Source organism: Oncorhynchus nerka, linkage group LG12 (genome assembly GCF_034236695.1).
Source record: "Oncorhynchus nerka isolate Pitt River linkage group LG12, Oner_Uvic_2.0, whole genome shotgun sequence".
NCBI lineage: Eukaryota > Metazoa > Chordata > Actinopteri > Salmoniformes > Salmonidae > Oncorhynchus > Oncorhynchus nerka.
Window position 1 is genome coordinate 39384620 of NC_088407.1, and position 13937 is coordinate 39398556.

A 13937-nucleotide genomic window follows, 5' to 3' on the forward strand; every position below is an offset into this window, starting at 1 on the left:
GCAGTCACCTGGGGCGGCTCTACCCTGCTTCTCTCTTCAACCTTTATAATGGATGCCATGAAATTGCCTTTTTGTAAGATAAAGTGATTTACTTTATGAAATACGGGCACGGAACAAAGCTTGACTAAGCCACACATATTTGGGCACAAAGCCAAACTCTCACAGTGTCATTCTACTGCTCCATTGTGTTAAATATTTCTCTCCTAATTCACTGAAAGGCAGGCAAGATGAGTGCTGAGGAGACAGGGATGAAACATGCTGTTTATAGATTAAGACAGAACAACGGTGGAAAGGAGAGGGATGATAGGAGTTAGAGAAGGACTGTGGTAGGCTACACTATCATAGTTGTGTACACAGACACAGTAAGATTATTTCACCTCTAATATATCACGGTTGACACATAATTTATCACAGGTGAAATAGATTGTTCAGATCGTTGCTTCAAATACATAACTCCAGCAGTTGTCGCAGAGATCAGTGCTAGACATTAAAGTGGGATGCCCCTGTTTTTCTTGATTTGCTTTGTCTTGCTTCTGCTTCTGTGGCCTTCAGGAGTTATACATTCCCAGGATGAGAGGGAGGTGGTCTGTGTTTTTGGATAAGAGGAGTGATGGGGGAATGGAGGGAGGTATGGAATGATGGATCTGTTGACACAACCTATCGCCCGGAGCAGACTCACAGATTTTTGTCATTACCGCTAATTCTGTCATCAAATCAAATGTATTTATATAGCCCTTCGGACATCAGCTGATATCTCAAAGTGCTGTACAGAAACCCAGCCTAAAACCCCAAACAGCAAGCAATGCAGGTGTAGAAGCACGGTGGCTAGGAAAAACTCCCTAGAAAGGCCAAAACCTAGGAAGAAACCTAGAGAGGAACCAGGCTGTGTGGGGTGGCCAGTCCTCTTCTGGCTGTGCCGGGTGGAGATTATAACAGAACATGGCCAAGATGTTAAAATGTTCATAAATGACCAGCATGGTCAAATAATAATAATCACAGTAGTTGTCGAGGGTACAGCACCTCAGGAGTAAATGTCAGTCAGCTTTTCATAGCCGATCATTAAGAGTATCTCTACCACTCCTGCTGTCTCTAGAGAGTTGAAAACAGCAGGTCTGGGACAGGTAGCACGTCCGGTGAACAGGTCAGGATTCCATAGCCGCAGGCAGAACAGTTGAAACTGGAGCAGCAGCACGGCCAGGTGGACTGGGGACAGCAAGGAGTCATCATACCAGGTAGTCCTGAGGCATGGTCTTAGGGCTCAGGTCTTCCGAGAGAAAGAGAGAATTAGAGAGAGCATACTTAAATTCACACAGGACACCGGATAAGACAGGAGAAGTACTCCAGATATAACAAACTGACCCTAGCCCCCCGACACATAAACTACTGCAGCATAAATACTGGAGTCTGAGACAGGAGGGGTCAAGAGACACTGTGGCCCCATCCGATGATAGCCACGGACAGGGCCAAACGGGAAGGATATAACCCCACCCACTTTGCCAAAGCACAGCCCCCACACCACTAGAGGGATATCTTCAACCACCAACTTACCATCCTGAGACAAGGCCGAGTATAGCCCACAAAGATCTCCTCCACGGCACAACCCAAGGGAGGGGCGCCAACCCAAACAGGAAGATCACGTCATGAGACCTGCCGTACACTCCTTGGAGTTGCCATGCACTCCACACACACACACGTGCTCACATATTTTCTCACACACGTCACACACACCGAGATACACAAACCAACTCACATATGCACATACATATTTGTACCACATATAGGCACACACACACAGACGCACACATTGGCTCTCTCACACACTCTCACACACCCACACTTCTGTAACTTAGCTCAGAGCCTCAAGAACTCCTCCGAAAGTGTCAAATTATGTTTAATGATTCTAGGAATCACAGCAGGGGGCCTTCGTTAATTTCTGGAATTAAACTATGAATATGGATGAAACAGGGAGCAGCGCTGATTCATAAAATCTCTTTCATTATGGGAAAGTCATTGGGTGTTTTTATCTTAGCCTGGGTGCCAGTCGTTTTCTGCTCTCTTGCCAACTCCTTATGAAATTGTCATGCGAAACATGTTTGGCTTGACAATGACAATGGAGTAGGCAAAAGCACAAACAGATCTGGGAGCAGGCTGCTTCTATCTTACTCTTGAGCATGTTTTCATTTTCACTTGTTGTTTTTCTGTTTAGCTCATGGCCTTGGCAAAGCTTAAAATGTTCACAGGATTGAATCTCTTGAATAATGTATTAGTTCTACAAACTGAGTTCAGCCCCCTTTCTAATGTTCTCTCCTTTTGCATATTTTTGATACTGAATGTTATCAGATTTTAAACAACTTATTATTGTAATTTTGTTTTACCTTTATTTAACTAGGGAAGTCAGTTAAGAACAATTTATTATATACAATGATGACCTGCCAAAAGGCAAAAGGCCTCCTGCGGGGACGGAGGGGCTGGAATTAAAAATAACAATGTAGGGCAAAACATACATTATGACAAGAGACAACACTACAGAAAGAGAGACCTAAGACAAAACTACAGCATGGCATCAACACATGACAACACAGCATGGTAGGAACACAACATGACAACAACACGGTAGCAACACAATATGCCAGCAGCACAACATGGTAGCACCACAAACATGGTACAAACATTGTTGGGCACAGACAACAGCACAATGGGCAAAACGAGAGAGACAATAATACATCCCCAGAAGCAGCCTCAAGTGTCAGTAGGAGTGTGATTGAGTCTCTGAATGTAGAGATGAATGTAAAACTGTCCAGTTTGATAGTTTTTGCAGCTTGTTCCAGTTCCTAGCTGCAGCGAACTGAAAAGAGGAGCAACCCAGGGATGTGTGTGCTTTGGAGCCCTTTAACAGAATGTGACTGGCAGAACTGGTGTAGTATGTGGAGGATGAGGGCTGCAATCGGTATCTCAGATAGGGGTAGAGTGAGGCCTAAGAGGGTTTTATAAATAAGCATCAACCAGTGGGTCTTGTGTCGGGTATACAGAGATGGCCAGTTTACAGAGGAGTATAGAGTGCATTGTTGTGTCCTATAAGGAGCATTGGTGGCAAATTTGATGGACAAATGGTATTGGACATCTAGATGCTCAAGAGCACATTTACATTTACATTTAAGTCATTTAGCAGACGCTCTTATCCAGAGCGACTTACAAATTGGTGCATTCACCTTAAGACATCCAGTGGAACAGCCACTTTACAATAGTGCATCTAAATCTTTTAAGGGGGGGGGAGGGTGAGAAGGATTACTTTATCCTATCCTAGGTATTCCTGAAAGAGGTGGGGTTTCAGGTGTCTCCGGAAGGTGGTGATTGACTCCGCTGTCCTGGCGTCGTGAGGGAGTTTGTTCCACCATTGGGGGGCCAGAGCAGCGAACAGTTTTGACTGGGCTGCGCGGGAACTGTACTTCCTCAGTGGTAGGGAGGCGAGCAGGCCAGAGGTGGATGAACGCAGTGCCCTTGTTTGGGTGTAGGGCCTGATCAGAGCCTGGAGGTACTGAGGTGCCGTTCCCCTCACAGCTCCGTAGGCAAGCACCATGGTCTTGTAGCGGATGCGAGCTTCAACTGGAAGCCAGTGGAGAGAGCGGAGGAGCGGGGTGACGTGAGAGAACTTGGGAAGGTTGAACACCAGACGGGCTGCGGCGTTCTGGATGAGTTGTAGGGGTTTTATGGCACAGGCAGGGGAGCCCAGCCAACAGCGAGTTGCAGTAATCCAGACGGGAGATGACAAGTGCCTGGATTAGGACCTGCGCTGCTTCCTGTGTGAGGCAGGGTCGTACTCTGCGGATGTTGTAGAGCATGAACCTACAAGAACGGACCACCGCCTTGATGTTAGTTGAGAACGACAGGGTGTTGTCCAGGATCACGCCAAGGTTCTTAGCGCTCTGGGAGGAGGACACAATGGAGTTGTCAACCGTGATGGCGAGATCATGGAACGGGCAGTCCTTCCCCGGGAGGAAGAGCAGCTCCGTCTTGCCGAGGTTCAGCTTGAGGTGGTGATCCGTCATCCACACTGATATGTCTGCCAGACATGCAGAGATGCGATTCGCCACCTGGTCATCAGAAGGGGAAAGGAGAAGATTAATTGTGTGTCGTCTGCATAGCAATGATAGGAGAGACCATGTGAGGTTATGACAGAGCCAAGTGACTTGGTGTATAGCGAGAATAGGAGAGGGCCTAGAACAGAGCCCTGGGGACGCCAGTGGTGAGAGCGCGTGGTGAGGAGACAGATTCTCGCCACGCCACCTGGTAGGAGCGACCTGTCAGGTAGGACGCAATCCAAGCGTGGGCCGCGCCGGAGATGCCCAACTCGGAGAGGGTGGAGAGGAGGATCTGATGGTTCACAGTATCGAAGGCAGCCGATAGGTCTAGAAGGATGAGAGCAGAGGAGAGAGAGTTAGCTTTAGCAGTGCGGAGGGCCTCCGTGATACAGAGAAGAGCAGTCTCAGTTGAATGACTAGTCTTGAAACCTGACTGATTTGGATCAAGAAGGTCATTCTGAGAGAGATAGCGGGAGAGCTGGCCAAGGACGGCACGTTCAAGAGTTTTGGAGAGAAAAGAAAGAAGGGATACTGGTCTGTAGTTGTTGACATCGGAGGGATCGAGTGTAGGTTTTTTCAGAAGAGGTGCAACTCTCGCTCTCTTGAAGACAGAAGGGACGTAGCCAGCGGTCAGGGATGAGTTGATGAGCGAGGTGAGGTAAGGGAGAAGGTCTCCGGAAATGGTCTGGAGAAGAGAGACACCTCTCTTGAGCACCCTTATTGTACCTGTCAATCTATAAATTACATCTCCGTAATCTAGCATGGGTAGAACGGAACACAACATGACAACAACACGGTAGCAACACAATATGGCAGCAGCACAACATGGTAGCACCACAAACATGGTACAAACCACAAACATGGTACAAGACCCACTGGTTGATGCTTATCCTCTGAATCAGGGTTAGTTTGACAGCTGGGGTGAAAGAGGAGCGATTATGATAGAGGAAACCAAGTCTAGATTTAACTTTAGCCAGCAGCTTTGATATGTGCTGAGAGAAGGACAGTGCACCGTTTAGCCATACTCCCAAGTCCTAAGCTCTAAACCCTCAGCGGTAATAATCACACCTGTGGGGAAAGGGGCATTCTTCTTACTGAAACACATTACCTTTGTTTTGGAAGTGTTCAGAACAGTGTTAAGGGCAGAGAAAACTTGTTGGACACTAAAAAAGCTTTGTTGTGGAGTGTTTAACACAAAATCCAGGGAGGGGCCAGAGAGGCCAGCTAAGTATAAGACTGTGTCATCTGCATACAAATAGATGAGAGACCTTCCTACTGCCTGAGCTATGTTGTTGATGTAAATTGAGAAGAGTGTGGAGCCTAGGATCGAGACTTGAGGTACTCCCTTGACAGGCAATGGCTGAGACAGCAGATGTTCTGACTTTATACATTGGCCACAGGGGACAAAATACCCAGTACTGGAGCAAATATCTCTCCTCTGTGCACTGCTCAGTGCTGATGAGGGTGTGCATCTTGTCGGTTCCTACTCTACTTTTCTTTTTATGGCTATTTTTGCATTAATTATTACTTTGTTTGCTCAGATGTGCAATAATTTCCTACGATCGACAAACACTGGATCATGAATTGAAATTATACTTATGCCTTTTACTTTATGTTCATATTCTTATCTTTTTTATTTGTTATTGTTGTTATCTTCTTAGGGCTGCAATCCCATTAACGGGATGATAGTGAAAGTGCAGGGCGCCAAATTCAAAACAACAGAAATCTCATAATTAAAATTCCTCAAACATACATGTATCTTATACCGTTTTAAAAGTAATCTTGTTGTTAATCCCACCACAGTGTCCGATTTCAAATAGGCTTTACAGCAAAAGCACCACAAACGATTATGTTAGGTCACCACCAACTCACAGAAAAACCTGACTCATTCAGCTCTTATTCAGTGCCACAACACAGTAGTAGCCTCATTCAAGTTTCTAAAGACTGTTGACATCTAGTGGAAGCAACTTCATTCATATCCCACTGTGAATTCAATAGGGCCTGGGTTGAAAATCGACCAACCTCAGATTTCTCACTTCCTGTTTGGATTTCTTCTCAGGTTTTTGCCTGCCATATGAGTTCTGTTATACTCACAGACATCATTCAAATAGTTTTAGAAACGTATCCAATACTAATAATAATATGCATATATTAGCAACTGAGACTGAGGAGCAGGCCGTTTACTCTGGGCACCTTTCATCCAAGCTACTCAATACTGTCAATGCAGCCAAAAGAAGATTGTCGAGAAGGAACCTGCAGGTAAACATTTTTTGGGACGGTGTGTACACCGTACATACGGCTAATGAAACTTGAAACTCCAACCATGGCATCATATCACGCCCCATGTCTTCCAAATAGTAATTCCAGCTCCCTCCTCTTTAGTAGAGCTTTATGTTGCCTGCTGATTGTTTATTGTCTCCTGAGTCAGGCAGGGTTATATGGGTTGCATACAGGATAATTATTGAAACTCATTTTAAAGTGTAATGTGTGGGAAATGATTGCAAAAAGCTTATAAAAAATGACAAAACTAGTTACTCCTAGAAAGATAACCCTTTCCTCAAAATGGAGAGCACTTTGAGATGTTTTGAGACTTTGGAAACGTTTTTTATAAATGCAATCCATTATTGACAACATAGTCTGGTCTGTTCTCTCTGTGTGTTGTATCACAGAGCTCTTTCATGAAAGACATCTAACCTTGAGAATGTTGCAAAATCTATGTTCTCTCTCTTTGTTGTTTCCAGGCCTACACGTGGCTCCAGACAGAGATGGGTCCTGAGACAGACCCGGTTGTCATTGTTCGCTTTGTGGGCTCCTCCGAGTTCGCCACAAACCTGCGCACCCTCCTCCAGAGCATCTGCGAGCAGATAGCCATCAACTACCGTTGCCTGATCCACTTCTTGCCCAACAAGATCCAGGAGATGAGGGAGCTTCTAGTCAACCTGCTGGGGGAGCCCTCTTTCCATCGGCCCCTGGTCATCATCTTGGATGCCCTGGAGCAGCTCTCGGAAGCCGACGAGGCTCGCAAGCTGTGGTGGCTCCCCGCCCACCTGCCTCGCACTGTCCGCATCGTGGTCTCCACTTTACCCAACAAACACGGAATCCTCCAGAAGCTCCGCTGTTTGATTCATGATGAAGGGCGCTACGTAGAGCTGGTGCAGCGGGACCGTAAGGCCTGCAGTCAGATACTGAAGCAGCAGCTGCTGGGGTTGAAGAGAAAGGTGACTTCGGGACAGCAGATCTACGTCAATGAAGCGCTGGCCAAGTGTACGCTTCCCATGTTTGTCAACCTCATTTACCAGGAGGTGGTGCATTGGCGCTCGCACAAGGATGTGGATGACAAGTCACTGTGCTCCACCGTGCACGAGAGCATCGAGCAGCTCTTCTACTCTGTGGAGAACAAGCTGGGGCAGCGGTTCGTATTCAGGTCACTGGGATACATCACCATGGCCAATGTGGGGTTAACGGAGGTAGAGCTGGAAGATATTCTGTCATTGGATAACAGTGTGTTGGGAGATATCATGGTGAGTTCAAATCTAAAAAACCCACTGAGGATCTCTTATGACCTGGTGGCAAGGCTGAAAGAGGAACTGGAGGGGTACCTGCTGGAAAGGCAGGTGCATAATGTTACCCTGATGATGTGGGCCAACAGACACCTGCAACTCATCGCCCAGAAGTTGTATCTTAGCAACGAGGAGGATGTGCACCAGATGCACAGCCTCCTAGCCGAATACTTCCTGGGGGCATGGTCGGGAGGCAGGAAAAAGATCTTCCACTGTGACAACAACCACTTTGCCTCGCTTAACATTTCCCAACACAAGAATCCACACTCCCAGCAGCCGTCCCACAAAGAAGCATCCACCGAGAAGTACTCCTATGACAGGCAGACCCCCGAGCAGCCCTGGGTGTTCCAGTGCAACCTTCTGGAGCCTGATATCTTCTTTGTCAACCACAGGAAGATGACGGAGCTCCTCTACCATCTAACTCGGAGCGGCCGCATGGACGACCTCATGTACGGGGTTATCATGAACTTCAGCTGGCTCTACACCATGATCAAGATAGGGCAGTTTGAGAAGGCACTGACTGACATAGATGTAGCCTACAACTACTCCCAGGAGAAAGAACTCAAGTTTTTGGCCACCACGCTGCGCAGCATCAAGATCAAAGTGATGAAGAACCCGGCATCCCTGTCCGCAGAGCTGCAGCAGAGGCTCCTCCCTGTGGTCACCTCTTTACCCAAGCTCCAACACCTCCTCCTGGAATGCGACAAGGACGGCCCCAAATACTGCTCCATTGTGCCCCTCCACTCCTCCATGGATGTCACCTACAGCCCTGAAAGGCTGCCGTTGTGCTCCAGCTACATGCAGATCGTGGAGATCCTGCCCACCCTAGCCCCCAACATCGTACTTGTGGCTCTGGAGGATGGGTCTGTGAGCACATGGGATGTGGAGAGCAGGCAGCTCCTCCGGCAGATAGACACGGCCCATTCGGTTGTCCTGGGAATCAGGCTAACCAGCGACGAGAAGTACCTGGTTGTGGCAACCACCAAGAACACGCTACTCATATATGACAACCATAAGTCTTGCTTGCTTTCCGAAGTGGACATCAAGAACTCCAAGCACTGTGGTATCACAGGAGGGGTGGCCTTCATCAATGGGTTCACCCTGTCCAGCCATCATGCCTTGGCCTGGCTAGAGGCCAGTAAAGATGTCAATGTCATCGATCTGCTCTACGGCTGGCCCCTCTACCTGTTCCACTGCTGGTATGAGATCACCTGTGTCCAATGCTCCCCGGATGGAATGTACGCCTTCTGTGGTCAGTACCTCAACACCACGTCCATCTTCCACCTGGGGACTGGGGACAAGCTAGCTACGGTCACGTCAGAGTTCTCCGGGGGATTTGTCAAGTCCATCTTGGTCCTGGACACCATTTACCAGATGGTGATGATCGATAATGAGGGGAGCCTGTCGGTGTGGAACACCAAAGAGATCACCAACCCCAGACTGATGGAAGATTATGACTGCCGGGGGGATGAGAACGAGGTCCTAGGCATTGAGCTGTCAGAAGACCAGCGCTCCATCCTCATCTGCAAAGACAAGAGCATTGAGGTCCTGGACACCAAGTTGTGGAAGATGGCAGAGAAGTTCAAGGCCAAGCATGCTGAGCGATTCGTGGCTGCAGTCCTCTCAAAAAATGGCCAAAGTATTGTGGCCTCCATGGAGAACACGTCATCCATATTTGTGTGGAGGAGAGACAGTGGGCAGTGCATGGCCAGCCTGATTGAGATCTCTGGGGCCATCGTCAAACTCATCAAGTCCATCCACCACAACCTGCTCCTGTCTGTGGCCAGCAGTGGAGTGCTATCAGTCTGGGACATTGACATCATTACAGCCATGTCCAACATTGACAAAACAGGCAAGAAGATTCAGAGCGTACAGCTTTCTGGCAGGGAGGACTTTGTGTTCACCATGGACGGCTCTGAAGCCATCCACAAGTGGAACTTCAGCACAGGCTTCATAGAGACTGTCTTCAAGCATGAGGGCTTGGTGGAAAACTGTGTCCTGACATCCTCTGGGGATCTCATGGTGACGTCGGATGACAAGTGCAGCCAGTACATCTGGCACACGGCCACTGGCGAAAACATCTTTCGCATCAACGGACAGAAGATATGTCAGCTCCTGATGACCCACAATGACCAGTTTGTGGTTTCCCTCTGCGAACAGAACTGCTCCCGAGTCTGGAGGCTGGCCACTGGACACAAGGTGTGCAACATCCTGGTGACCCTACAGAATGCACTGATCACCACCGCAAACACCTTCCTAGTGGGGATCACAAAAAACAAGCTGCTCGCTGTTAGCCTCTGGTCAGGCAGTATTTCCAAGAAGTTTGTCTGTGACGATGGCATTAGCATTATCAACTTCAAACTCATTCCTGACTGCCCAGACTTTGTTGTCTTCATCACATCTACAGAGACTGTGTTTATATGGAGTGTGGCAGATGAGTCTGTCTGCAGACGGGTCCAGCTGCCTACTAACTTCCTAAAAAATCTGGAGGAGTTCCAAATTTCACCAAATGGGAAACTGGGAATCATCTCCAAAGGTGACGAGAACATTAACGTGTTGGATCTTCATAGCGGGAAGCTGAGACTTGTCCACGCCGCCGGTATCATCTGGCGGCAGAAGCTGTCGAGGGACGGGCGCTACCTGGTCTATGTCTGCTTCCGGAACAGTGATGAGGATGACGAGGTGGGTGTGGTGTCCAACCTGATCGTGATGCGTCTGGCAGATGGAAAGAGCATTGGGACATGCTCCCTCTACAAGACGCCCACCTTCCTCTGCCTGTCCCAGCGAGCGCTCAACATCATCATTGGCTTCGAGGATGGTAGCATTGGCACCTATACGGTGGTGGACAGGGTGGATGCCGCACTCAAGATCAAGATTGCCACATCCAATAGTCGGCAGATCGTCAACAATGCCTCACAAAAGATAAGGCCCAAGTGTGGCAACCACTCCTTCAAGACCATTGCAGACTGCTTGTGGAGGGAGTCCACCGAGGTCTTCTCCAGGGATAGCCCCATCAACGTGTCTGACTCTGGGGAGGCTGAGACCACCATCCCCACCAAAAAGAACGAACTGTTGCAGTGAAAGTGGGAGAGTGGAGAAATGGGCGAAGATTCTAGGTAGGTGGGATTGAGGTGGATGTATGAGGTTTCTCGGGGGGATGCAGTTTACTCTTGTTTACAGCCACCTGAATTAGCTGCAGATGTCAGTCTCCTGGGTACGAACTGACTACTACTATAATGCTGCACTCAAATCATGTATGACAACATTTATGGTATCGTTTTAGTTTTTTTCTTCACATGATGAAGTTGTTTTTTATGGTTTGAAAACTAGAATAAATATATAGAAAATATATATTTAATCTATTGTTTTGCCATTGTGTCCTTTTGCATTTGAAGAACAAAGTTGATATTTACATTTCTCTGTTTTACATATCCAAAGCCATTCCAGTGAGCTTGAATACTCTTCCTTATACATGCTTTTCTTAATAAATATCTTTGTTTGTTTTATTTACATCTACTGGTACTGTAGAAAAAAAATAAGAACTATAAATCTCTTTTGGCTGCTGCAATTTGTGCAACTCCTTAAAAAAAATTATGTTTTCCTTAATGCAATCAAAGTGAGTACCTGGATTTTAAAATGTATTTCATTTTCATGCAGACTACTGAGAATTACGAAGACGCAGGGAATTTGTAAACACAGTATATGCAGAAATACATATACTAGCATACATAATCAATTTTATTGATTGAAATGATCAAAGAAGAACAATTATTAAGAGTTAAGGTACTTTAGTGGCAGTGTTGAATTTGAGGAGGAGATTTATAAACAGGTATAAACATCTATTAACAGCTGGTCTAAGTCTTCTGGTTCATGAATTATTTGTTTTTAAGAGGACACCGCTATTGAGCATAATGTTGCATCTTGCTATATGCATCCATGCCTTACAAAGTCTTCTATTTTACAGCTTTTACACACACACACACACACACACACACACACACACACACACACAGAGAGAGAGAGAGGTGTGTGAAATTAAAAGATATCATCAGTCAAGGATGACTCATCAGCACCCTAACATTTTTGTTTTCCATAAAACCTTTTAAGGGCTATTCTGTCAAATTGTATGTTAACTTTTTTTCAGCAGTTGAGACGCTGGCCCAAAGGTAAATTCAAGTAGCAGTATTAAGTATTTTAAGCAGTATTAAGCTTTAACATATTTCATTGCTCTCAAAGCAAACATTCTATTTGCCAAAGTTCCGATACTAGTTTGATGTTTTGTTCTGTTGACAATGGTCCATTTTGTAAGGCTTGTATAACTTACATCATGACCGAATTGTTTGAGTGCTTTACTGTGATTATGTTGAAGAATTATAGAGAAAATGTATTATCTTTACTAATGAAGACATTTAAGTCCACTTATAATATATTGCCAGTTTAAGAGTATATTTGAATGTGTCCATATGGAAGCCAGTATATGCTATTATTGTATGTCATGTAACTTGAATTACTTTTAAAAACGTACATGTTGGCGACACAATTGACATACTGGTAATGAATGTTTCTACTGTATTCTTTGTATGGTCAGGACTGACTTACCTGTTTAGAGATATTTATATTTTCATAAATGTTGTACTTGCATTTTGTTACAGAGTTGTTTAACTGGAGTTATTCTAACAGAAAAATATAAACTTATATCTGAAGCAATATGAAATAGTGTGTATGCATTGTTTGTACGGAACATTTTAATGTAATAAAATGGTTAACTTTTCGCCTCCAGACCTTTGTCATGCTTCTCATTGCATCAGTCTGAGGTTGTTACTGATCATCATGTGGGGCGGCAGGGTAGCCTAGTGGTTAGAGTGTTGGACTAGTAACCGAAAAGTTGCAAGTTCGAAACCCCGAGCTGACAAGGTACAAATCTGTCGTTCTGCCCCTGAACAGGCAGTTAACCCACTGTTCCTAGGCCGTAATTGAAAATTAGAATGTGTTCTTAACTGACTTGCCTAGTAAAATAAAGGGAAAATAAAAAAATAAAATAAAAATCTAGACCAGTGGGCCTCACACACTGTGGGCCTCAAACTCAGTCTGGCTTTCAACTTACTCTTGAAGGTTGTAATTGTAGAATGCACAAGGTGCAATTTTGAAATTGGGTAGTGCACATCAATTGTCATCTTGTCATGTCAGTCATTGCATAACTTGTATTTATAACTTGTCAGAAACGTCTAGCTCAACGCCACTTGATGTTCCCCAATGCTGGACTGTGGGCCTGAGTGAAAAAGTTCCCGTCTAGACAACCTGAAATAGTGTGTTTTCCCCTCTGGTTAAGAATGTTTTTCTTGCTGTTCTTGGCTCCAAACAGCCACACACACATTATATGCACTCATTGAACATGAACTGATACCCCCCTTCTCTCTCTTTCTCTCATTTGGATAAACATTACACACACACACACACAAGCAGAGATGTAACATTAGTTGATGGGTAAAGTAATTGCCCTGCCCATTCTGCGCTCAGCTCCAGACAAGTGTGCTGTTGGACAGCGTCATTATCATTAGGTTATGTACAGAGCACCTGGAGCTCTCTGCCACTGCCCTGCAGCTGCAGCCACACACACACAGACACACACACACACGCACACACACACGCAGATCATGTGATTGGATGGCTGAAGCTTTTTGCTTTGGGCTACCAACTTAATTCTCTGAGGCCGGTGTCTGATCTGCTGTGTGCCAAGTGAGCAAGTGGCCATGCCTTCCATTGTAATGACGGAGGGTGAGCTCATGTCTTATGGCGTCCACGATAAATCCCTCTGAAAACAGAATGAGCTGGCTGCAGCAAGCACATTACTCATACACCAAAGACAGCAGCAAACTCCTCCAGACACAAACACACAATAATTACAGTTTTTCAAACCGGGAGGGCTCGCTAGACCACAAATCTAACCTGTGTGTGTCTTTACAGTAGACTATGCACAGTATGACATTATCTGTATTTACTCAGCCCAAAATAACTGCCTTATTGTGTAGTCATATTGACACTTGAGCATAGGGGTCTTCTTTTGTCATCACCTTCTTTTTCCATCTTTCATTATATAACCTGTGATCAGAAGGGTTTGAATGTGACTCACCCTCACCACCTCATCTCTCTATCTCTCTTCTTACCTCTTTCTCTGTCGAGTACTAAAAGATTAAACCACCCAAGACTACATACAATATATTAATCATGAGGTGGGCCGAAATTTTAATCAAAGCTCTTCACTCCCTAGCTAGCCGCTCCGCTGTTGAGAAAAACAATC

The 13937-nt window shown here is 45.9% G+C and overlaps 1 protein-coding gene across 1 annotated transcript in view; it reads left to right on the forward strand.

Moving 5' to 3' along the window:
• The window catches only part of LOC115138212 (NACHT and WD repeat domain-containing protein 2-like), a 108034-nt gene extending 95628 nt beyond the window's left edge, over window positions 1–12406 (forward strand). Inside the window, exon 8 of the mRNA XM_065025563.1 lies at window positions 6821–12406. Coding sequence (XP_064881635.1) covers window positions 6821–10720 — 3900 coding nt within the window. The 3' untranslated portion in view covers window positions 10721–12406. The remainder of the gene's footprint in view (window positions 1–6820) is intronic.
• The last annotated feature ends 1531 nt before the right edge of the window (window positions 12407–13937 follow it).